The sequence below is a fragment of the Coenobita brevimanus genome, chromosome 97 (assembly GCF_032717465.1).
Source record: "Coenobita brevimanus isolate Jiangsu-jjx chromosome 97, ASM3271746v2, whole genome shotgun sequence".
Taxonomy (NCBI): domain Eukaryota; kingdom Metazoa; phylum Arthropoda; class Malacostraca; order Decapoda; family Coenobitidae; genus Coenobita; species Coenobita brevimanus.
The window spans coordinates 46,668,765-46,692,045 of NC_137050.1; the positions used below are offsets into that span (position 1 = coordinate 46,668,765).

General features: G+C 40.7%; 1 protein-coding gene across 1 annotated transcript in view; it reads right to left on the reverse strand.

The window, feature by feature from the left end:
- LOC145413689 (uncharacterized) overlaps window positions 1–23,281 on the reverse strand; it is a 95,206-nt gene that overhangs the window by 65,379 nt on the left and 6,546 nt on the right. The window contains exons 3-6 of the mRNA XM_080283344.1: window positions 22,538–22,703; window positions 21,505–21,613; window positions 19,932–20,084; window positions 7,637–7,774 (exon numbers count right to left, since the gene is read on the reverse strand). Of these exons, the coding sequence (XP_080139470.1) occupies window positions 7,637–7,774; window positions 19,932–20,084; window positions 21,505–21,613; window positions 22,538–22,703 (566 nt within the window). The remainder of the gene's footprint in view (window positions 1–7,636; window positions 7,775–19,931; window positions 20,085–21,504; window positions 21,614–22,537; window positions 22,704–23,281) is intronic.

The window sequence follows — 23,281 nt, forward strand, 5'->3', positions numbered from 1 at the left end:
CGCCAGGATATTCAGGATATTATCATAAGGATATTGCTTGATATTTTGTGACTATGATTTATTCATGATGTCTACTATTACTACACTTGATGAAGCCAAAGATTTTTTGTCAAATGTGCAAACAGTGTGTGATGTAGAAAACAGAACAAAGAATGAATTTAAGCTTGTTGCTCAACAATTGGGAATTGCAGTTCACTCTCATCATTCTAAAGATCAAATTGTTGGCATGATTAATAAAAGCTTGTTTAATGTAACTCCTCCAAATGAGCAAACGCAGATTGAAATAGCCAAGTTATAGCTAGCCCTGCAGGAGGCTCGTGTTAAGGAGGCTGAATTTCAAGCACGTGCTAAGGAGGCTGAGTCTCAGGCTAAGGATGCGGAGTCTCAGGCTAAGGAGGCGGAGTCTCAGGCTCGTATTCAGGAGGCACAAATACAGGCTCAGGCACAAATTGAACTTGCTAGGCTTCAGGCAGACCATGAGTATCGCATGAAACAAGGTGGAACTGGATCATCTAGCTCTGATGATTTTGATGTGGCTAAAAATGTTAAACTTGTCTCTCCTTTTAATGAATCTGATTTAACAAAGTATTTTCAGTTGTTTGAGAGGGTAGCTACAGGTTTTAATTGGCCCAAAAAGTATTGGCCAGTACTCCTTCAAACTGTTCTCACCGGTAAAGATCAAGTAACTTATGCATCTTTGCCTCAGGATCAATCTGATAATTATGATGTAGTTAAGAGCTTGATTCTTAAGGCCTATGAACTTGTTCCTGAAGCCTATAGAGTAAAATTTAGGACAACTTATAAGCAAGATAAGCAATCCCATGTTGAGTATGCAAATATCAAAGAAGATCTGTTAGAGCAGTGGTTAAATTCTAAGAATGTGAATTCTGATTTTGACAAATTTAAGCAGATGATTTTGCTGGAGGACTTCAAAAGGTGTGTTAATAAATATGTAAGCCTATATCTTGATGAGAGAAGAATAGATAATTTGTCTGATGCTGCAGTTTTAGCTGATGAATATGTTCTCACTCACAGGAGATATTCTAAAGAAAAAGGGAAAGCTGAGAGTAAGTACGTTGCCTCTACTCAGACTACAGGTAACAGGAAAGAGAATAAAGATGATGTTTCTCAGGAAGTAAATACCAGCTTCACCTCTAGATTTCAGAAACGTAAATGTACTTATTGTAGTAAGCTTGGTCATACTACGGAGAAATGTTTCAGGAGACAGCGTGATGTGAACAAAAAGGAGTCTTTAAATATTCAGTCAATTGGTCTAGTCTCCACCCTTGAGAGTTCCCAGAATTCTTTAACCGAGTTAACTGAACCTGCTTTGAGGGGTAACTTAAATTCTCATGATGGAGCTCCTCTTTTGAGCAGTAACGTGGGTGACACTCTCAAGAGTTCATGTGCTAATTTCCTGTCTGATGGTTTTGTCAGTCCTCTGGACAGTAATGACAGGAAATTAGTTAAAATATATCGTAATACAGGTGCTTGCCAATCCCTTATGTTGACCAGTGTTCTAGGCTCTAATGTTAATTCCTCTGATGAAACTGATTTCCTACAAGGTGTAGGGAATAATTACTTCTCTGTCCCTCTGTGCAGAGTGAATTTAGAGCCTGGTTTTGTTAATGGTTCCGTTTTGGTTGGGTTGGTTGAGACACTCCCAATGTCAGGTGTAACTTTTTTACTTGGAAATGATATTGGTGGAAGTCAAGTGTGTCCAGCTCCTCAGTTGTCTAGTAAGCCAGTGGCTGCGTCCCAGGATTGTGATGTCCCTGATGTGTTCCCTGCATGTGCTGTCACTAGGGCTAAGTCTAAAGTTACTGGTGATTTAGAGGATAATGATGATGATGATGTTATCCTAGCTGACACTTTTCTTGCTAATTTGGACCACTCACCAGATGAGGCAGTACCCTGTAGTGTTGATAATTTGTCTCGTCAAGAGTTGGTTGAGTTGCAGGTTGCTGACCCTGAGTTGAAAGGTCTAGCTAACTCTGCTTACAGTGAGGAAGAGTCAGCCGGTGCTTCTGCTTGTTATTATATAAAGTCAGGAGTACTTATGAGGAAGTGGAGACCCCCAACAGCATCAGCCGACTGTGAATGGGAGGTTGTACATCAAGTTGTCATCCCTCGTGTTTGTAGGCAGGATATCATTAGAGTGGCTCATGATTCCAGTTTGGCAGGACACCTTGGAGTGAGGAAGACTGTGGCACGCATTTTGAAACACTTCTACTGGCCAGGTATCTTCAGGGATGTTTCCTGGTATTGTAAGTCTTGTCACACCTGTCAAGTTGTGGGGAAGTGTAATCAGACCGAAAAGGTTGCACCTCTAGTTCCCATTCCTCCTTTTGAGGCGCCATTCACCCGTGTGTTGGTGGATATTGTGGGCCCTCTTCCTAAGACTTCTTCAGAAATTTCTTATGTGTTGACCATGATTGATATGGCTACTCGTTATCCTGAAGCCATTCCACTTAGAAATATCTCAGCAAAGAACGTGGTTAAGGAAATGCTAGGGTTCTTCATCAAGTTTGGTCTGCCCAAGGAGGTACAGTCAGACCGGGGAAGTAATTTCATGTCAAATGTTTTCAAGCAGTCTCTGAAAGAGTTGGGCATCACCCAGATCACGTCTTCAGCTTACCATCCCCAGACTCAAGGAGCGTTGGAGAGATATCATCAAACACTCAAATCGATGCTCAAGAAATACTGTTTGGAACATCAGAAAGACTGGGACAAAGGTCTTCCATTCGTTGTGTTTGCCGCAAGAGAATCTCCAAATGAATCACTGGGCTTCTCACCCTTTGAACTACTGTTTGGCCATAAAGTAAGAGGACCCCTTAAGTTACTCAAGGAATGCTGGCTGTCGGAGGAAGATGACGTCAACCTGCTGGAGTATGTGAAGAAGTTCAAAGAACGGCTGTCAACTGCTTTACAGCTGGCGAGAGAGAATTTAGGAGCTGCTCAGGAGAAGATGAAAACTTGGTATGATAAGAAGTCCAGGTTACGCCACTTTCAGCCAGGAGATCAGGTTTTGATTCTGCTACCGGTGCATGGGTAACCTCTTCAAGCCAAGTTTAGTGGTCCTTATTTCGTGGAGAAGAAACTCAGTGATGTCAACTATGCCATCGCCACACCAGATCGTAGAAAGAACAAGCAACTTTGTCACATCAACATGCTAAAGTTATATCACAGGCGGGACGAAAATAATCCAGTCTGCACTGTAGCTGTTCCACCCAAGTCTGCAAGTGAAGCTCTCCCATGCAGTATGAGCCTGAGTGATAGTTTGGGGAAGAATCCTGATATCATGAATGATCTCCAGACTAAGCTTTCTCATCTAGCTCCCCAGGAAAGGCAGGAGTTTTCGGCATTAATGCGGGAGTACCCGCAAGTGTTCCGTGCTACTCCAGGAAAAACCACTGTGTTGATGCATGATGTCGATGTTGGAGACGCAAAGCCGATTAAATTGCCTCCTTACCGTGTGAACCCAGTGAAAGTTCCTCTCATCCAGAAGGAGCTTGGCTACCTGTTGGACCACAAGATGATTGAGCCCTGTCAGAGCGAGTGGAGTTCTCCTGTCACTCTAGTCCCTAAGCCAGGTGGGTCACAACGGCTTTGCATCGACTACAGACGTGTTAATCAGATGACCAAAACAGACACTTACCCTCTCCCTCGCGTGGAAGATTGCATAGACAAGATCGGAAAGGCTAGGTACATAAGTAAGTTTGATTTGTTAAAGGGATACTGGCAAGTACCTATGACTGAACGTGCTAGGGAGATCTCATGTTTTGTAACACTAGGAAAGACTTTTGCATGTTCTGTAATGCCATATGGTATGAAGAATGCACCAGCCACATTTCAGAAGCTCATGAATGTTGTAACAGAGGGTTTGGCAGGGTGTGTTGTTTATATTGATGATGTATTAATCTTCAGTGACAACTGGAGAGATCACCTATGCCATGTCAGTATATTTCTTGAGCGTTTGGTTCAGGCTAATCTTGTAGCTAATTTATCAAAGTGTGAGTTTGGTCAAGCTAAAGTTCAGTACCTTGGGTACGTAATTGGTGATGGACATGTTGCACCACCAGCAGCTAAGGTTCAGGTTATAAGTGATCTTCCCAGACCTAAAAGTAGGAAAGAGCTACAAAGATTTTTGGGAATGGTAGGTTATTACAGGAGATTTGTTCTTAACTTTTCAATTCTTGTATCACCACTTACAGACCTACTGAAAAAGGGAGTTAAATTTGTCTGGACCGATAACTATGAATCCTCTTTCAACAAACTTAAAGCTATCCTATTAAGTCAGCCAGTGCTCGCTACTCCAAATTTTGCTAAGCCTTTTAAGATGGCTGTTGATGCAAGTGATACAGGAGCTGGGGCTGTTTTGCTGCAAGAGGATGATCAGGGTATTGAACACCCTGTATCTTATTACAGTAAGAAGTTCACTCCACCTCAAAAGAACTACTCAACTATTGAGAAAGAGCTTTTGGCCTTGATTTTGGGTTTACAGCATTTTTCATTTTATTTGTGTTCTGGTTTTGACCCCATAGTCATTTATACCGATCATAACCCACTGAAATTCCTTAGTAAGTTTAAAGATAAAAATCAGAGACTGACAAGATGGGGTCTACTTCTTCAGGAGTATTCATTAGACATACAACATGTCAAGGGGAAAGAAAATGTTATTGCAGATTGCTTATCTAGACTTTAGACAGATTGTTTTAGAGTAATAAGAAATTTCCTTTGTAAATTTCTTTTTCTTTGTGGGGAGGTGTTAAATAGCCTATGATTTCATCATCCTTTGTGTAATTCTAACGTACAGTATGCTGCATGTTTGATCACGAGCGTGTTCTACCTCACTCCCCCCTTCTACCCTCATAGTAATGTAAGTCGTTTTTTCTGTTGTTCAGAGCAGGATTGTCAACTCTTTGTCCCCTATGGCTTCATTTGCGCGTCCTTCTTACAAGTTGTATCAAGCTCTGCCGGCCCCTATATAATGAGCTCAGTCTCTACATTAATTGCCACTTAGATCTACTCCTCATTTTGTTCACATCTCTGTCCTCCCCTGTACAGTTATTATTGTGAGTGCTCAGGAAGTCTCCAACCATCTAGCAGTTGTGTAATTTGAGTATAAGTGTTATTGCATTTTGTTCTTGTACTGTATAGCATAAGATGTTGATTCGTAGGCCTAGTGAGGTTTTTGTAATTCATGTGAGGTTCTTATTGTCAAGCCCTTATTAATAATATTATGTATCTGTAATAATATATCTGGCATTCACTGAGTATTATTTGGTGGTTTCTCATTTTATCAGGGCTGACTTAGATAAATTTACTCTTGCTAATTTCGTGTTAATAGAAGCTATTGCAGTTAACCATATATTTAACCTGTTTTTTGCCATTACATTATCCTTATGAGTCCTGAATGTTTTGTTGTTAGTTTGAGCATTAAACTTTAACTTGTAATTTTACCTAACTTTTTGTTTTGAACCTGGAACTTTACGGGACAGTAGTGATTTTTAGTATTCTCACTTAAAGTGTACATTATCTTTCTCTGTTCCGTAACAATATATATATATATATATATATATATATATATATATATATATATATATATATATATATATATATATATATATATATATATATATATAATTCTGGGATCGCGCGCTCGTGCACGCGTGTACGTATGTGTGTGTGTGTGTGTGTGTGTGTGTGTTCAGTGCAGTTCCCCTTTCGACCGGCAAGTTCTTTGAGTCAGGTTAAAGATTCATAACCACGGTAGACAAAAGAAGTTAGTTCTGGTAAAATGTCCATCCGTGAGCAGCGAACTGTACTCTCGCGCTTATTCGTTCGTTGCCAATTCATAACCTGTCCTGACTGGCAAGTACCAACACAACCAATGAAACACTTCAGTTTTAACACGCACTACTCGCTACAAATGCACCTTCTTTATTCGTACGTAGGTATCATTTGGATACATTAAAATTTTATCATACTCCTTTTGAGGGAAGCCAGTAGATCCCACATCTATTGATACAGAAATCCTCTAACATACTTTGGTTTGATTTGCTATTCCGACTTCGAGAGCTCACTTGTCTTTGAACTGATATATGGACATTTATTCCCAGTGCCATGCGAGGGCTTCATAGAAACCAGTAGTTCGTGCGAGGCATACCATATCAAAAAAGAACACAGACCATTGCAGTCATAAATATCTACGTCTGTCCATCAGAGAAGAGATAGCAGATAAATGATATGAGACATTCTTGCTGTTTCTATATAGGAGGTGGAGGCCTAAAAAGTGCTACACATACACTACAGCTAAATAATCAACTGCCAGAGATATCTTAAGGACTAAATAGCAATGAAGAACGGTGTATTTCATAGCAAAGTACTTATATACAGCATTCCAAGAGATAATGATCGGTCTAGCCAGTTAGAATCCCCTTCACTGCATCTACATAGTGGGTTCACCAGTTCAAGAACAGTACCGTAAGAGGAATCCAAACCAATGTAGGCTAGTGCTCTAGATATTAGGACAGGGAACAATTTACTCTCCAAGACACTTTGGCCCTCGTCTTTCATCCTTAAGCTCCCGAAAGGCAGTTTTTGAGTGGACAGGAATCCATATTCTTGACTGACAGGGATCAGCTTTAAGGTCGCAGAGCCAATGCTATGGGTAAGTCACATGAGCCGTTTCTTGGCCCTGACAGCTCATGATGTGTGGCTTAGTGGTCAGCGACACACAAGATTTTGCTGATTGCCATCACGATGTTACATATTTATTCTGTGTTGAGAGTTTTAACACAGCAACAAACACTTCATCATACTACATATTAGTAAGATGAAGAATTAAGACATCTGTGGAAGAATACAGGCCAATTTGCAGGAAAAAGCGCAGAACGTGGGGTGATGTGCTACATTAATTAAAGTAATGACTTTCAGAAGTGTTACCTTGTCATTCATAAATAAGGCTGTGAAACGCAGCAGAATTTGTATATCAGATACATGAAATGCATTGATGAGTGAATCTTTTGATAATCACTTGTGGGAGGGAAGGCGCAAAGATCTCTGATCAACATAAGCGCACTGGCAGATATATGTATGCAGTTTCTTGGTGCATAGAATGACGTTATTAACAAGGACAACCTCTTCCTTGTGCTGATGACTCACTGGAGCCGATAATCGGGCTTGTTGGTTTTCCGCTCCTGACCTTCAAAAAGTCAAGTTCTCATGGCTAAAGAAGACAGGGAGAAGATTTCCTTGTCCTTCAGTGATTAAAAAATAGAATATTAATTTAATGTATTTCCATTTAGAGTGTATAGCTGGCCGATCACGTTCCCACTTTTAAAGGATACTTTTGTAAAATGGACTTGCCTCTGAAAGCTACGTTTCCTAACTGGATGCCATCATTTTCATCCATATCAAGTCATCACATCTAGGACAGCCAGAAACAATGTGAAAACTTAAACAAGAAACCAAAATGAAACTGAAAGTAGACAAATAACAGCTTGCCCACACTTCTGGCTTAAGCCAGGGTCATGTCATATCTGAGGCAGGAATCCGACCTGTCACTGAGGTGGGCAAGACCAGCCACCAGGTTAGTTTTTTTTTTTTTTTTTTTTTTATAGCAATTTCTTACCTCGGGAGTGGTGGGTGTGGTAGTACGACAGTTAACCTCGTCACTGCCGTCCTCACAGTCTAGCTTCCCATCGCAATGGTGATATACACTGATACATTCACCAGTCTCGCATAGGAACTCATTGTGAAGGCAGGGGATCTGGGAGAAAAAAGAGAGGGAGATTGTGCAGTTATCAAGATCTGCAGTGCACAGTGTGCGAGAGAGGTAGGGTAGGTGGGTGAGAAGGAAAGTACTAAAAGTGTGTGAGAGACAAGAAACTGGTGAGGTGAAAGAAGTTTTATGAAGGAGTCACAGAGTTTGCCGAATGAGGTGGAGAGAGTTGTTTGTGTGAGAGACGTGGATTACGACTCAAGGGAGATGTATGAGTGTAGGTGAAAAAGCCACTGTCTGTGTTACGTAAGATAATAAGAATTTCGTTTTGTTCAGGGATGAGTGAAATGGAAATGTGTTCGTGCGAGATAGATATGAAAAAAAGAATAAGTAGGCCTATGTCTATGTGAATGAAAGAGTATGCAGTGTAAGAGGGAGATGTGACAGATGTTAGGTGCACTAGTAAGAGGGAAGGAATTATGAGAGAATGTACGTAAAAGATTCAGGACAATTTATGGCTATATGGGAAAGATGAAAGATGAAGGAGAGTTCTGTTAGGAAGAGTTGCTGGAATGGACAATAGAGCTGAACACCAAGTTACGGTTTGTTAGGTACTTTATCATCCTTAGGTTTTTTTCCCTCAGCTGCAAAAATGGATGTACAGTATGTATAGGAAAGGGGCAGCGAGGGAAAATAAGCAGGAACAGAATGATAAAAGTAGAAAAGCAAAGAGGTGAAAGAGCGCAAGATCAAAGGAATAATTGCAACAGCAAAAGCGATAGAGGAAGCTAGAGAAACCGAGAAAGTAGAAGTGAAGAAGAACACAAGGGAAAACATAAGGCAATTGGGGGAAAAATACTATAAAAATGTCTCAACAAAGAGAAAAAAGGTGGAAAGAAACTCGGAGGAAATGGAAGAAGGATTAAAAACGCGGATAGAAAAGGAGGAACTCGAAAAGAAAAGCAGAGAGACGAGTCAGATGAAGTACCAAAACTAAGAAAGAACAGAGGAAAACATAACAGAAGTGAAGTGAAATTCCAAATGAAACTAAGGAAGCAGTACATGAAAGGAAAGAAAGATCATGAGAAACAGGGGAAACAGAAACTAGATAAGAATAAAATGAGAGGACACTAAGAATGGGAAAATGAGAAGGGAGGGGAGAAAAGAGAATAAACTTTATGGTAGAAGAAAAAGAAAGGAGAAAAGAAAGGGATGAAAGTTCGGAAGAGAGATATATAATAATTCCATAAACCATGTATGAATTTATGTCGAACGAAACGATGAGAGAAATCGACGAAAAAATGAGAGTACAAGAGGATATGGAAGACAACTGAGGATTTTGTAATGTATGAAGTAGGATACTCAGAATAAGTGAAGAGAGAGAGAGAGAGAGAGAGAGAGAGAGAGAGAGAGAGAGAGGATAAACAGGATACAAGATAAACGTAGCTGCCGACACTTGTAGTCATGATGTCGGCGGATGTTTTACCTTATTGGAATGCCCCCAATGAACACCTGTCAGCCCAGGAAAATACCACCACAAGGGACTGTTTGTCAGTCTAGAGAGAGAGAGAGAGAGAGAGAATGATAACCAACGTTATCACTTGGGTGGGATCTTCGTTTTTTTTTTTTTTCCTTGCTCTTCCAGTCGATTTTTTCCTATTTTTACGTAAGTGAGGTCCTCTGAACTGTAGGAGATAAGCATGTTGCATTCAGTACCGTGACGTCTTTTGCATGCTCCCTTCAACCAGACAGTAATAATAATCTATCTATCTATCTATAGCCCGACGCCCTAATCCCGCAAAGGGTGGCCGCAGACAAAACGCCTCCAAGTCACTCTGTCACCCACCATTTGACTCCCTTCCCTCCAAGTCACCCCCCCCTCCCTCATATACCTCTCAACTCCATCCCTCCACCTCATCCTCGGTCTACCCCTCCCTCTCCCTCCCTCCACCTCACCTACATACACCCTCTTAGTCAGTCTTTCATTCTCCATTCTCTCCACAATAATAATAATAATAATAATAATAATAATAGTAATAATAACTAGAATTCTGAAATAGCTGAAGCAATATTAAAAAAACTCCACATTCCAGATGAAAATACTTTTATCACTGCTGACGTAGTATTGGGGGACTTGGTAAAACATTTTTTTTTAGGGATTTTGACCTGTGACCTTGATATCAAGGTCAAAGTCATTCATACTATGGAAATCATGTTCACTCATGTCCCACAACATTTCCATCGAGTGTGGTAAATATCGGCCCAATAATTTCCGATTTAGCACTTTCAGGCACGAGGCGGCCATTTTGGTTTTCCTCAATATTTCAAAAAGTACTTGTTGGATCTCAGTATCAATGCCCAGGTGAACTAGTATATATTGACGACTACATACTGGAACGTTTGTACAGGTATCAGTTCTGTAGTTTTTGCTGGGCAGGAGAGAAAAAACTGAAATAATAGCACAGAGGGTGCTAGCGTGGACGCTGGTGCTAGGAATAATTTTCTAGTGCCACAAGAAGCTTGCAACCATGATACATCACTCTTGAAAATTTCAAGTCTCTATCTCGAACGATCTTGGAATGCCAGCCTTCTAGATCTCCCCCCCATCAAATATATATATATATATATACAATAAGAACTCCAGAGAATGTGGAGTTTTTAATAAAAATAATGATAATAATAACAATCGTATTGTTTATAAAGGTTCGAACACTTGCATGCGTCGGTCTTGGACACCTAATGGTGGCTCTCCACGCTTCTCGTTCTCTGGCACCCTCCCTACTCAGTATTTCATCCCTGAGGTCTCACTCAGTGATCTCGTCCCAGGTCTTTTTCGGTCTGCCTCTCGCAACTCTACCCCCACGTTAATACTTCTCACTTTCCGCACCCAATTTCCATCCTCCATCCCCTCCACATGCCCAAACCATATCAATCTACCACTTCTCGTGACAGCACCAATACACTCCAGTCCCAGTCTTCCTTTATAGTACCCCTAGGCTTCGCATTCAAGGACGCATTACACATCTTTCTAATCATTGCCACTTCTATATTAATGATGATCATGATGCTGCTGCTGCTGATGATGATGATAATAATACAAAATTATTATTGTTATTATTTCCGTATTATTATTATTGTTTTGGACTCCACTTTCTCTGGAGTTCTTAGTGATATTGTATATATTTTTTGTGTGGGGGGGAGGGGGGAGATCTAGAAGGCTGGTATCCCAAAACCGTTCGAGATGGAGGCGTGAAATATTCGGGAGTGATCTAGCTTGGTTGCAGACCTCTTTTGCAACAAGTTTTTTTTTTCTTCCCAGCACTAGCGCCGCACTAGCGCCCTATGTGATTTTTTTTTTTTTTTCAAATTTTGCTCTCCTGCGCAGCAAAAACTACAGAATCGATTGCTTTGAAAATGAATGTTCCAGCATGTAGTTGTCAACATATACTAGTGCACCTGGGTATTGATACTGAGATCTAACAAAAGTAATAGCCTTTGAGATAATGAGGAAAATCAAAATGGCCGCCTCATGCCTGAAAGTGCTAAATTGGAAAGTATTTGGCCGATTTTGACAAAACTCGGTGGAAATGTGGAGAGTCATGAGCAAACATAATTTCCATAGTACGAATGACATTGATCTTGATTGCCAGGTCACAGGTCAAAATCCGTAAAGAATTTTGAGCCATGCCAAAAGTCCCTTAACAGTAGATCTGTAATGATAAAAGTATTTTCATCTGCAATGTGGAGTTATTTGAATATTACTTCAACAATTTCAGAGTTCTAGTTGTTATTATTATTATTAGTAGTAGTAGTAGTAGTAGTATTGTAATCATTATTATTATTATTATTGTTATTATCATTATTAAGAACTACTGCCACTACTACTGACCTTTACTACTGCTACTACTACTACTGCTACTACCACTACTACTGCTACTACTACTACTACTACTTCTAATAATAATAATAATAATAATAATAATAATAATAATTGACAGAAAGCTTCTCGAACAGGAGTTTTACGTATCCCTCAATAACCTCTTCATTATCCCTTTACAAAGATGTCGTCCTCTGTTATTTTATGCTTTCTATCCACTCACTTGATGTAGTGCTGCCTACTTCTTCCTTAGCCTTTATCATTCTTTTTCTGGGCCTGCCCTTCTCTCATCCTATTTCTCCCATCTTTCCTGTCACTTCATATTGCTTTTCTATCCTTTACAGGTGGCTTTTGCACTGAGTGACAAGCCAGATGGTTTCCTGTAAACCAAGAAACCATTTACAACATTGGGTAGTAACCATATAACCAAACAATACGTGCTCCCTACGTGTCAGAAAGTGGGTTGGTGGAGGGTTAGTGTCCCTCCCCGTAAAACAAATAACTCAAAGTCAAATGGGTACCCCTTACTGGATTATGGCGTCTGGCAATAGACAGGTAGATAGATACTTTCATACAGTATCTATTTTTTATTTCCTGTTTTTTTTTTTTTTTTGGATGGAGGAGACTTTTCGAACTGGGAAAGATAAATATATCCATATCTAAGCCCTTCAGTAATAAAAACTCATCTAATATTAAATAAAGAAGTCATTTTACTAAGTTAAGTCTTTGTCTGCGTTTCTCTGAGCTCGGTATAATTATCTGTCATGGGTTAAAATTATAGTCTTGACTCAATATTTCTTTTGTCATTTTTCCCCTGGTGTAATCGTCCGTGATCTGCTGAAGTAAAATGTAAAGGAGGACTAAGAAGCCACTGGGTTAAGTTGGAGGACCACATGCAGGCGTCCCTCTACATCCTTGGGTGATCGAGTGCAGGGAAGAAGTACAGCGCAAAATATGGGCGTTGTGTGCCTGGCCTGTATCCTAGGCAGTAGATAGTTCATTGAGGCGAGAGGAATTGTTGGGTGAGAGAGAGAGAGAGAGAGAGAGAGACTGAAATCTTTTTCTCTAACGTTTCGGAATGCACAGAAAGTGGGTTCTACATAAGCTGAAACGTTAGAAAGAGAAAGAGAGAGAGAGAGAGAGAGTTCTAACCTGTGTCCCTCTTCCACCCAGTCTAGGCGGTTCTTTTTTTCACTTGAATGGCATCTTCCATACTGCATTATTGCTAACACCACTCTACTTAAAGAGATTGGTCGAAGTGCCAGGGTTAGATATGGATCCGTTTAATCCCGTTAGTACTACGAGTTGTTTCGAAGCAGAATAAAATCGTCTCTTGGCTGCAGTTTTAATAAGAAAATAAGTCATTGGATAGAAGGAGCTAATGTTATTCACCCCATTATTGCAGAGGTGGGTGTGGCGACTGGGGAGGAGTGAGTGGAGCGGACTAATACAATGAAAGCTGGTGTGGAAGGGCGGGAATACAACCTTTGAAGATGGATATTGTTGGTTGGTGGGTATGGGTGTGAAAACGTTCTAATTCAAAGAGTTCTCCGAGCAAACCATCATCATCATCGTCATTTTCATCATCATCATTATTCTATCTATCTATATACCTAGGCTGCTTCCCCCAATAATTAATTAAATACGCATTACTCTCATACCCATAGCCTCGAAAAAAGAATAATAATAACTGTCCAAAAGAATTTCTTTGAAAAAATGAAGAGCGAGAAATTTGAATAATCAGCTAAAAATTATCGATAGTGCTAAAACTGCAGATACATTTGACACTCTTTTAGACAATTTTCTGTATTTCACCAAGAATCGACATACTCAACCGTATTCTGTAATTATTTTCATCAGAAATGTTTAACTTGTAATACAATAACACGTTATTTCCTCCTCTGTCTTTCAGTTGAACTTATTGTTTATTCTTTCACTGTGTCTGTCTTTAATTTTCCCGCTGGCTATTATGCCGGAAATGTTGTAGGATGATGGTAAATTTCAACTTTCCTACACTTTCTTCATTTAGTGCAAGTAGCTTATCCCTGTAGATAAAATCATTACGTAGTAGCCACCTTCCTCCACTCACTGAATGTAGTGCTGCCTACTTCTTCCTTCTCATTTATCATTTGTATGTGTGTGTGAGTGTGTGTGTGTGTGTGTGTGTGTGTGTGTGTGTGTGTGTGTGTGTGTGTGTGTGTGTGTGTGTGTGTGTGTGTGTGTGTGTGTGTGTGTGTGTGTGTGTGTGTGTCCTTCTCTCTTCCCATTTCTCCTGTATTTTCTGTCACTTTTTAGTACTCTTCTTTTCATTTCAGGTGGATCTACACTGAGTGACAAGCCTAATGTTTTCCTGCAATCAAGGAAACCACTTACAACGCTGAACGGTAATCATATAACCAAATAAGGGGGTGATGTGGTCTACTATAGTGTCCTTGTTAACTGGGTAGAGAGATAAAAATGCGTCGTCCATCCAGGAACAAAATCTCCACATTCTTCCCAGAGCCTCGCTGTGGTAAGGTGCTGTCTGCCGCAAGGGAACATCAGTTCATTACATGGGACGACCATACAGGGGTGATTGCTTGCCTGTTATTGATGGGTTTAGCGCGGTTAGACAGACAGTTTACTGAACAAAAACATCAACTAGAAGTAAATTTAGCTGAGCTTCCGATTTTCTCCTTTTCTGTACTCAGCCAGTAACCTAATAGGAATCTCATCTGTGCCTGTAGTCTCTGCTTATTACTAATGTGGCGTTACACACCTACTTGACTCTAATGGTCTTGGATGTTTAAGGGTCAAGACTTCTAATTATACAGGGTGTCTCGGGCGGAAAGGACGTAACTCCGGGAAATGATTAATGAGGAAATTCTGAGTAGAAAATGTCATATCAACGTGGGTCGAAATCTTAGTCGTTATGGAGTAGTTGCTGACGGTCTTTTAAGTGAAAATCGTCTCCCTCATAAGCCGCCCATAAGACTGTGAACAACTGCAGCTTTCTTACTGTTGCGATTTAGACCACTGTTGACATGGCATTTTTTGTTTAGAATTCCCCAATCTCTCATATGTCAGTGTTTTCCTTCCGTGACACGCTGAATAATTCATAAGTGTTGGATTCTAGGAGCGTTAAACACTTGGATGGGGACTTCGAAAAGCAGGTGGTGTTTGTATCCGGCATCGCATGTTATCTAACTTGAGATATGATTATTTTTTCTGGCCAGGTGTGAGGCGGGACTCCCACACTTACATCCGCTCCTTGGTTACCACTATTTCTGTTACACCCTTGTCCTACGTGTTTATTACTCTGTAGTCTGTCTGTTAACCTTTCAGTCTTCTTCCCTGTCCATCTGTCTACCTATCTGTCTATATGTCCATTTGTTTATCTAAAAATTGCCTAACGTCGCAGTCTTTGAAAGGAATAAATGAATAAATAAATAAAAAAGTTATTTCCCCTATTCAGCAACCATACATCTCTTGACCTTGATGCACCACCCTTTCCTCATGTTTCATTATTTTTTTTCTTTCTTCTTCCTCCTCTTGGCTCACTTCTTTTCTTCAGGGAACCTTATACATCTTTCTGAAGCCTTTCGCTGATTTTTAAAAATAATTCTTGCTACCTCCAGATCGCTTTCTTCAGCTTAAGCGAGACCCGTGTAACGATAAGATTAGTTCTGTATCGCTACCAGACGAACAGAGGCACATCAGTAAGTAAGAAGCTACCCATGATGGCCGCAACAGAAACGCCTCAGAGCTTTCCATCACATCCCACCAGCACTTCCTCCAGCCACTCCAAGTAACCCTTACTTCTCCACTCTACCTCTTCACTTCATTTTTGATCTTCTCATTCTCACCCTCCCGCTAACTTATGGATATGGTACTTAAGGTGATGAGACTTACAATAGGCAAGTAATAATGCCTTCCATTTATCTCAGGTTTTAAACATTCTTTCCTTCCTTCTTATTTAGAAGAGTATCTTCTTCACACACACTTAAGCTGTAGCAGTAATTGGGTCTTAATTTTACGTGTATCCACCAGACATGGGGCTGATGTCAGATCTTTGGCTTCGAAGCCGAAGTCCTTCAAAAGTCATGAAGCCGAAGCGACGCCGAAGCCTGTGGAAAGTCGTGAAGCCGAAGCCGAGGCCATGAAAACATTCAAAAAGACAAATCCTGCTTATCCCATTACATACTAGACCTATTCACATTAAGATCCTCTTCCAGCAGGATTAAGAAGCATTGTTTCCACTGTCCCACACGTTGTAAACATATTGTTCCGGTAACGATTTTCTGGCTCTAATAGCCAGCCAGTGGCGTGTCCAGAATTTTTGCCAGGGAGGGCAAACACTTGGAATATTTCCTCCAAATATATGTAACCCCCAATTTTCCTAGATTTGATGCTTTATGTCATCAGAAATAAATTTACATCATTACTGTCGCATTTGTTGCAATGTCTTAAAGAAAAACTATCTTTTCTCCACATTTTCACAGCTTTCTTGACGTAAGTTTAAGCAAACAGTTAATAATCCTTTCAGAGGAGAATATGTAAAAACACTCTGTTATGTTACCGGAGGTCTCCCCTTTCATTAGAAAGCAAAAGGAAACACCAGCAGTAATTTAGAAGGCACTGGAGGTTCCACAGCAGACATCTTGTCACTATTACGATTGGTCATCATGGTCAGTCTCGTAGATGTCATTATTATCGATATATGCATGCTAACTTCTGTCCGTTCTACCTCAAACCCGTTTTTTTTTTTTTTTTCCCTCAGTACCACAAATTTCTTGTGCACTTTCAGTACTGAAAAAAACACTGTCACACTATACTGTTAGCGCATCATTTACCTGCTGTCTTTAAGCAGGATTTGTCTTTTTGAGGTGGAGGGATGGAGTTGAGAGGTATATGAGGGAGGGGGGGGTGAGTTGGGGGGAGGGGAGTCAAATGGTGGGTGACAGAGTGACTTGGAGGCGTTTTGTCTGCGGCCACCCTTTGCGGGATTAGGGCGTCGGGCTATAGATAGATAGATAGACTTTATCTCTCTACATATAAGGAAGTACAGCTATTTTGCGTAATAACCTACGAAATTATGATGAAATATACCAAGCATCGGCATGACACCTACCATACGAGAGGCAATGGTGTCCATACTATCTGTTTATATTCGGAACTAAACCTTGTATTTTGATTGGCTGCTGGAAGAAAAATGGCGGAATGGATAGGCCAATGAAAACCTGCGATCTGGCGTGAGTGTCCCGAACACACACCTTCCCACATTCGTGATAATATCTCTATTTTTCCATTTTCCTTAGCGGTTCTCTCTCTCTCTCTCTCTCTCTGGGAGCGCGGTAGCTCAGTGGTAGGGTGTTGGGCTCGTAATCGTCAGGTTCCGAATTCGCGCCGCGTCCGGTGGCTGCTGTGCTGAGAGGGGTGGCGCTCTCCTGTGACCCTAACAGGGCTATATGATCTGATGAGGTCTAACTCGGGGATTATTTCCCCTTCTCTCTCTCTCTCTCTCTCTCTCTCTCTCTCTCTCTCTCTCTCTCTCTCCACTTAGCACATGTGTAAATTAAAATTCGCTGCTGCACCCACCCCCAGTCTGGTAATCTGTTTTGTACTACTGCTGTGGTGGTGGCCAATAGAAATTCTGTTTTCCACTACTCATTCTTTTAGTTTGATTCTCATTGGCTCAAGCATCAGGGGTGGTGCATACGTCAAGACTGACCGAAGTAAATACATCTGGTGGGATTGATCTCTCTTAATCCTTGACTCCTCTCTTAATCCTTGACTCAGTGACCACTCGACCTTCCCCGCTCAGCAGGGAATGATTTTCACATCACCTGTACTGTACTGTACAGAAAGAATTTTTCCATTAAGGAAAAAAAGGAAAACGGCGTAAAGCTATTCATCCCGAAAATTCTCACCTAGAAAAGTGGGGGTGACAAAAGATACTCTGTCCCCCAAGCCCCCAAAAGTGGGGGGGACACGTCCCCCTGTCCACTCAAACGAGGCCCCTGGCACACACATTTATATCTGCTTACCTTCTCAAATGTAGTTTGACGTGATCAAAATGGCTTCATGCAGTCTTCAAAAATTCTGCTTGTTTCAGCTGTTTGTAACAATAATTGTGTAGTGTTTGTTTGCAACTGGCTACAGGGTGAGAGGATGTGGCTGAGGGGACAGCAAGGCTATTTTTACACCTCACGAGGATTCAAGTGCAAAACATCATTAGAGCTCTAATATTAACCACATAAGCTAAGGTGACCGGGGAAATTGTTAAGTTATAACTGGTCATTTTTTCTCAAGGGTTTTATAATATTTAGTCCAATTTTCAATTTCAAAGGAAATTATTGTTCCCACATAAATATTTTTGGAGATATAATGTTCTTTAATATACTAGTGGTAAAACAGGAAAACTGTATTGTCATACAAGAACTATGCCAAAAATCCCTTTCAGCATTTCCCCCAAAATTTCCCAGGGGGGGCGGGCAAACTGCCCCTCCTGCCCCCGCAGTGGCTACGTGTATGTAGCCAGCAGCTGGGGCTAAAGCCAGCCTCTTGACTTCGAAGCTGAAGCTCAAGCTCTTGGAAAGCTACAAAGCCGAAGCCTAAGCTGTGACCTAGAAACCATGGTTTCATGACGCCGAAGCCAAAGCCGGCTTCGGCCCCATGTCTGATATCCACTAGACTTGCAAAGAATCGATAAGCAAGCCCGACATGTTACATAATATGAAGTCCCTTTTTGTTGCAAAGGAGATTATTGTCACCATTTGCCCGGTCATTGAAATATCATCAGATTATCATCTGAGTCTCAATTGGTACTACTCAATGATGTTTATTTTTACATTTTTATTTTTCCAGCAAAATATTTACCAGAGTAATATGCCATGCTAAAGTTGAAATATAGTTTCCTAGGACACTAAGGCATGCAGATAACAAGCGTGTTCGTTGACTACGTGACTTGCCTTACGACTTGAAACAGTAAAAAAGGAGGGAAAGGAGTAAAGGTGAGCAAAGGAAAGGATGGGATAGGCTGGAAAAAGGAGAGGAAAGTACATTCTGTGAAACTGAGTGTTGTTGGATTAGCGGTTTGAATGCAGTGAAGGTTTGCTCAATATGTCCACCAATAAATAACGTGTTAGGCATGCAGGAATGAGTGTGGGGGACGTAGAAATGAATGCAGGTTAGGATTGCGGGTGGGGTGTGAGGAGGAGCAATGATAATATGCCTTCTGAGAAGTGGGTGCTATAGGAGTAAGAGCTTGAATGCAGAAAACGTTTAACCGCAGGTGATCAGAACAACAACAGAGAGATAGGCTCACGTTGCGCTCATACACCTGGCGTATTACTAAACAGGTAAAAATGTATAGAGAAAGAAGACCAATTACATGTGGTGCTAGACCACAACAATGCCCTATCGTGGCATCTTACCTTTACTTGCTTCCTCAGGTGCAGCGAGGGAAGTTTGCGTTATATATCTATGTACACATTTATTTATCTGCTTATTTACTTATTTTGCACTTGGGGATTGGTGAAACATAGGTACTTCAACGGGAGGAAATGTTGTGGCTTTAACAAAGTGACAAAAAGGTAATGAATGTTAGCAAGAGGATTTATGGAAGCAAAAGTAATAGGCGATTAAGAAAAGTTGGGCACAGCATAAAACGGAGGAATACAATAGAAGAATACGTGAGAGATGATGTCTTATATAGCGAAAGGGAAGTGTAATGAATAACGACAGAGATTTCAAGAAGTTTTCATGGCTGCAAGTGTGGATGACCTCTGATATCCGGCATCTTGCACTAGGACACATATGGACAGATTAACAGGTAGAATGGTAAGTCTATGAGAAACATAGATATAGATAGATAAACAATGATATATAGATACATAGGTCGATAAATCTATATAGATATTTAAAAACAAATAGATTGGTTGATAGATTGACCGATAGATCCAGATAGATATTTAGACAAACAAATTCTCGTAGATACACAGCTAGCTAGCTAGCTAGAGACATAGGTTGATAGGCAGATGTAGATAAGAGATAATAAGTATTTGATAGACAGAAGGATAGATAGATAGATATAGATAAAGAGATAGATTAATAGATAGGTAGAAAAAGATAGATATGATAGATAGACAGACATAAAGGTCAACACAGACAGATAGATAGATAGGTCGAAATAGATATATAGGAGGATAGACAGGCAGAGAGATAGATGGATAGATGATAAATAGGTAGATATATAGATAGAGCGATATAGACAGCTAAATAGACAGATAGGTAGAGAGATGGCTGTAAATGAATGGATGGATAATCTGGTGTAAGTAAACAACACACCTTACGAGGAGCTTCGGTGGTGGTATGCGTGGAGTTGGAGGTACAGTAAGCTTCGTCTTCTCCGCCTACACAATCCACCAGTCCATCACACCTGTAGGACGAGGGGATGCACCTTACCTCACTCCTACACTGGTACTGCTCGTCCCCGCACTCCTGAAGAAATGAAAGGGTGGGTCAGCTGCACACAGGTAGAGTGATTGGACCTACGGTTACAGGTTGACTGACTGGGCCTATGGACACAGATAGACTTACTGAATCAACGGACACAGGTAGACTTACTGTACTGAACCTACGGACATAGGACAGGACCCATGGACACAGGTAAACTCACTTTAACTACAGGCATAGGTAGAGTGATGGGACCACTGGCAGGCAGACGGGCTGGATACACTTACACAAGAAGACTAATTGGAGCATCACAGACTTACTCGAACATATATAAAAATAAACTGATACATGTAGACTGACTGGGACGCCATGGACCTACTGACACAGGTAGACTGACTGGGGCGCCATGGACCTACTGATGGCTTGGAACTTACTCTTGTCAGTTTCGAAATATCCATAGCGTCTCTTCCTTATCTCAGCTAGGTATGCCATTATAAAAAATATAAAAATAATATGTAATTGAAATTTTAGTTGTACGATGAAAAAATGGACCTTAAAGGAAAGAAGTGATGGAAAAAGATTAATACTACTTCCGTAGTGATTCGAAGCCTTTACCACATTGTCAGAGTTAAAGTCACATACTCCACTTTAAAGTTTACAAATTAGCCATTCGGAAATCATGTAACCACCATCAACAATCCGGCTGGGAACACCAACAATCAAAAATTCACAGCCAATATTCCATTCCTAAATAACCACATCGTATTTCTGTTAACCATTCTCGAGACAAGTAATTTATGTGAAAGCCAGATATTTTTGTCAGCTACATCGGACATCAGCTTATCATGTATTCAAAAAAGCTTCGTGATTTGAACTCCACACCCTCACGATTCTGACACCTGCCTTATCAAGAACCACTAAAAAGGCGAAGATCTCTTTGATGAGGTTCAATGCATAGTTCAGACCTCAACTGATCTCTCCGTCACTGGACAAAAGGAACCTAATACGCCATGGGGCAGTGGGGAAGAGGAGCAAACTACAGAGAATGATGAATTAGAATACATAAAATACATGCAGGTAACACGTGCAAATGTGAAATGCTTTTGGAGTGCAAGGTGAGAAATGCATTTGGAAATAATACTGAGAAAAATTGTCGAACACATGCACAGCAATGGGGCCAGATGAACACATGTTGAGTAAAATATGTAAGGAAATAAATAAGGGAAAATAGTATCTTTATCCAAGACATAAAGGAGATAAACTGAAAAAAAAAAAAAAAGGGAGGGATAGGGCACGAGCAACCAAACACAGACAGGAATTTGATTGTGGCACATATACTTAATCACTGAGAAAAAGAAAAACTCTTAAAGAAACAAATATAAACAGACAAAGTTCGTCACATTTTCTCTCTCTCTCTCGTTATGCTATCACAGAATAAACAGAAAGGCATATAGCTGATCCTGACCTTCGTACACTCCGTTGGGTTCTCATCGCTACCGTCTCTGCAGTCAGTCCCGCCGTCGCAGAATCTTTCCCGTCTGATACACTCACCCGATCCGCAGCGCTTCTCAGATCTAGTGGGGTAAAAAGGTGAAGGCAGTCGTGGACAAAATGATCGCATTATACTTCACCTTTTCTACATCTCATTATCCTCTGTTGGCTCATATTCCGAAGCTGAGCTAAGTTTGATGTGTCCCTCTGGCCATAGAACATTCAATTTAATATAATGCAAGTGGAGGACATACTCTAATTGTGCAAGAGGCGCACTGCAGCACCAGGCGAACTTTTGTCTCTGCATGTGAGTTGAGACCAGGGATGGGTAATATGGGAATTTTTTTGCTCATCTAGGGGATCTTTTTTACCTTATTTTTCGTGGTACTGCAGTGTTTTTTATTAACCTCAGACTACTATAATAATGGAAGGATTTATAAAGGATAATGATAACCATTAAATTTCGTAAAGTCTCTCCAAGACTGAAAGAAATCGACTAGTTAGTACAACATTTCTTTAAGGGGTTATTGTAGTGAATTATATTAAGGTGGACGAACATGGGTGTAGAAAAATATGATCACCAAATTCTAACTGAAATAGAAATATTTGCCAAATCAGAAAATATATATTACAGAAAACTCAGTGCACTATAATTATCATCATTAACATCATCATCATCATTGTCATCTAATCCCTTATGCCCACCAAAAAATGGGATAGGTAGGAAGTATGAAAGCGGAAGAAGTATCAGCAGCATGCCCAGTGCAGTGAGCTACACAACCATCCACACGTTGTTCAAGCCTCTGGAATCCTTTGAACAAGATTACCATGTATCCACACAAATCAAGCAAATACAGTTTAACGTAGACAAGGTATGCTCACTAAAAAAGCGTGCTTTCGAAATCCGATGGCTATCCTATATCCTCACATACCAAAGAGAGAGAGAGAGAGAGAGAGAGTATAGACTACGATCACCAAAAGGGATTGTAATGCACTGGTGTCCTTACAATTTACAGGTTTCGCCGATGACGGGGATGCACGTGATGCAGTTGTAGCGCTGGGTGTGGGAGACGAGGGAGGTGAGTGAAGTCTCCAGACGCTTGAGGACTTTCGCAGCGTAGGTAAAATCCTGCTCCACCTGCCAGAACGCCAACGACTCCTGCTCGGCAACTTCTGCACCAGAAAATAAATGTGGCCCTTTAAGTTACCTGAGATGTTAAGAGTTTGCTGGCCAGATACGAAAGTAATATTAAAAAGTCAGATATCTAACTGTCCACGACGCATTGTCCTTAGGCTAGTCCAAAGCGGTCGCAACAAAATTCCTCTAATCTCCATAACCAAAGCTATCGTAATTCATGTACTCATTCTTCCGATATCCCCATCTTACTTCAAGACCCTTCGTATAGCGTCGACTTTCAGTCCGCCTCACATGCACGTTCTTTCATACGGCTACCTGTCTCTCCAAATAATTCCACAGACGCTCCTTGTATAACTACATTATAGCGCTATGAGGGGTCACACGTATTATAGCACTGTCCACGTTTCAGGTATGTTAAATCAAGGTTCGCACCAATAAACTGTGCAGAAATCTCAAACTGTTACCCTTAATCATCGCTTTCCTTGCAGATGTCACTTTCTTATCCTATGGGACTCTCCCCCCAACTCATCGGTGGTCTTAACCACATAACCAAATCTCTTACACACTTTATCGGTGCTGAAGAGTGATGTTTGTACACGTGGCACAGATATAA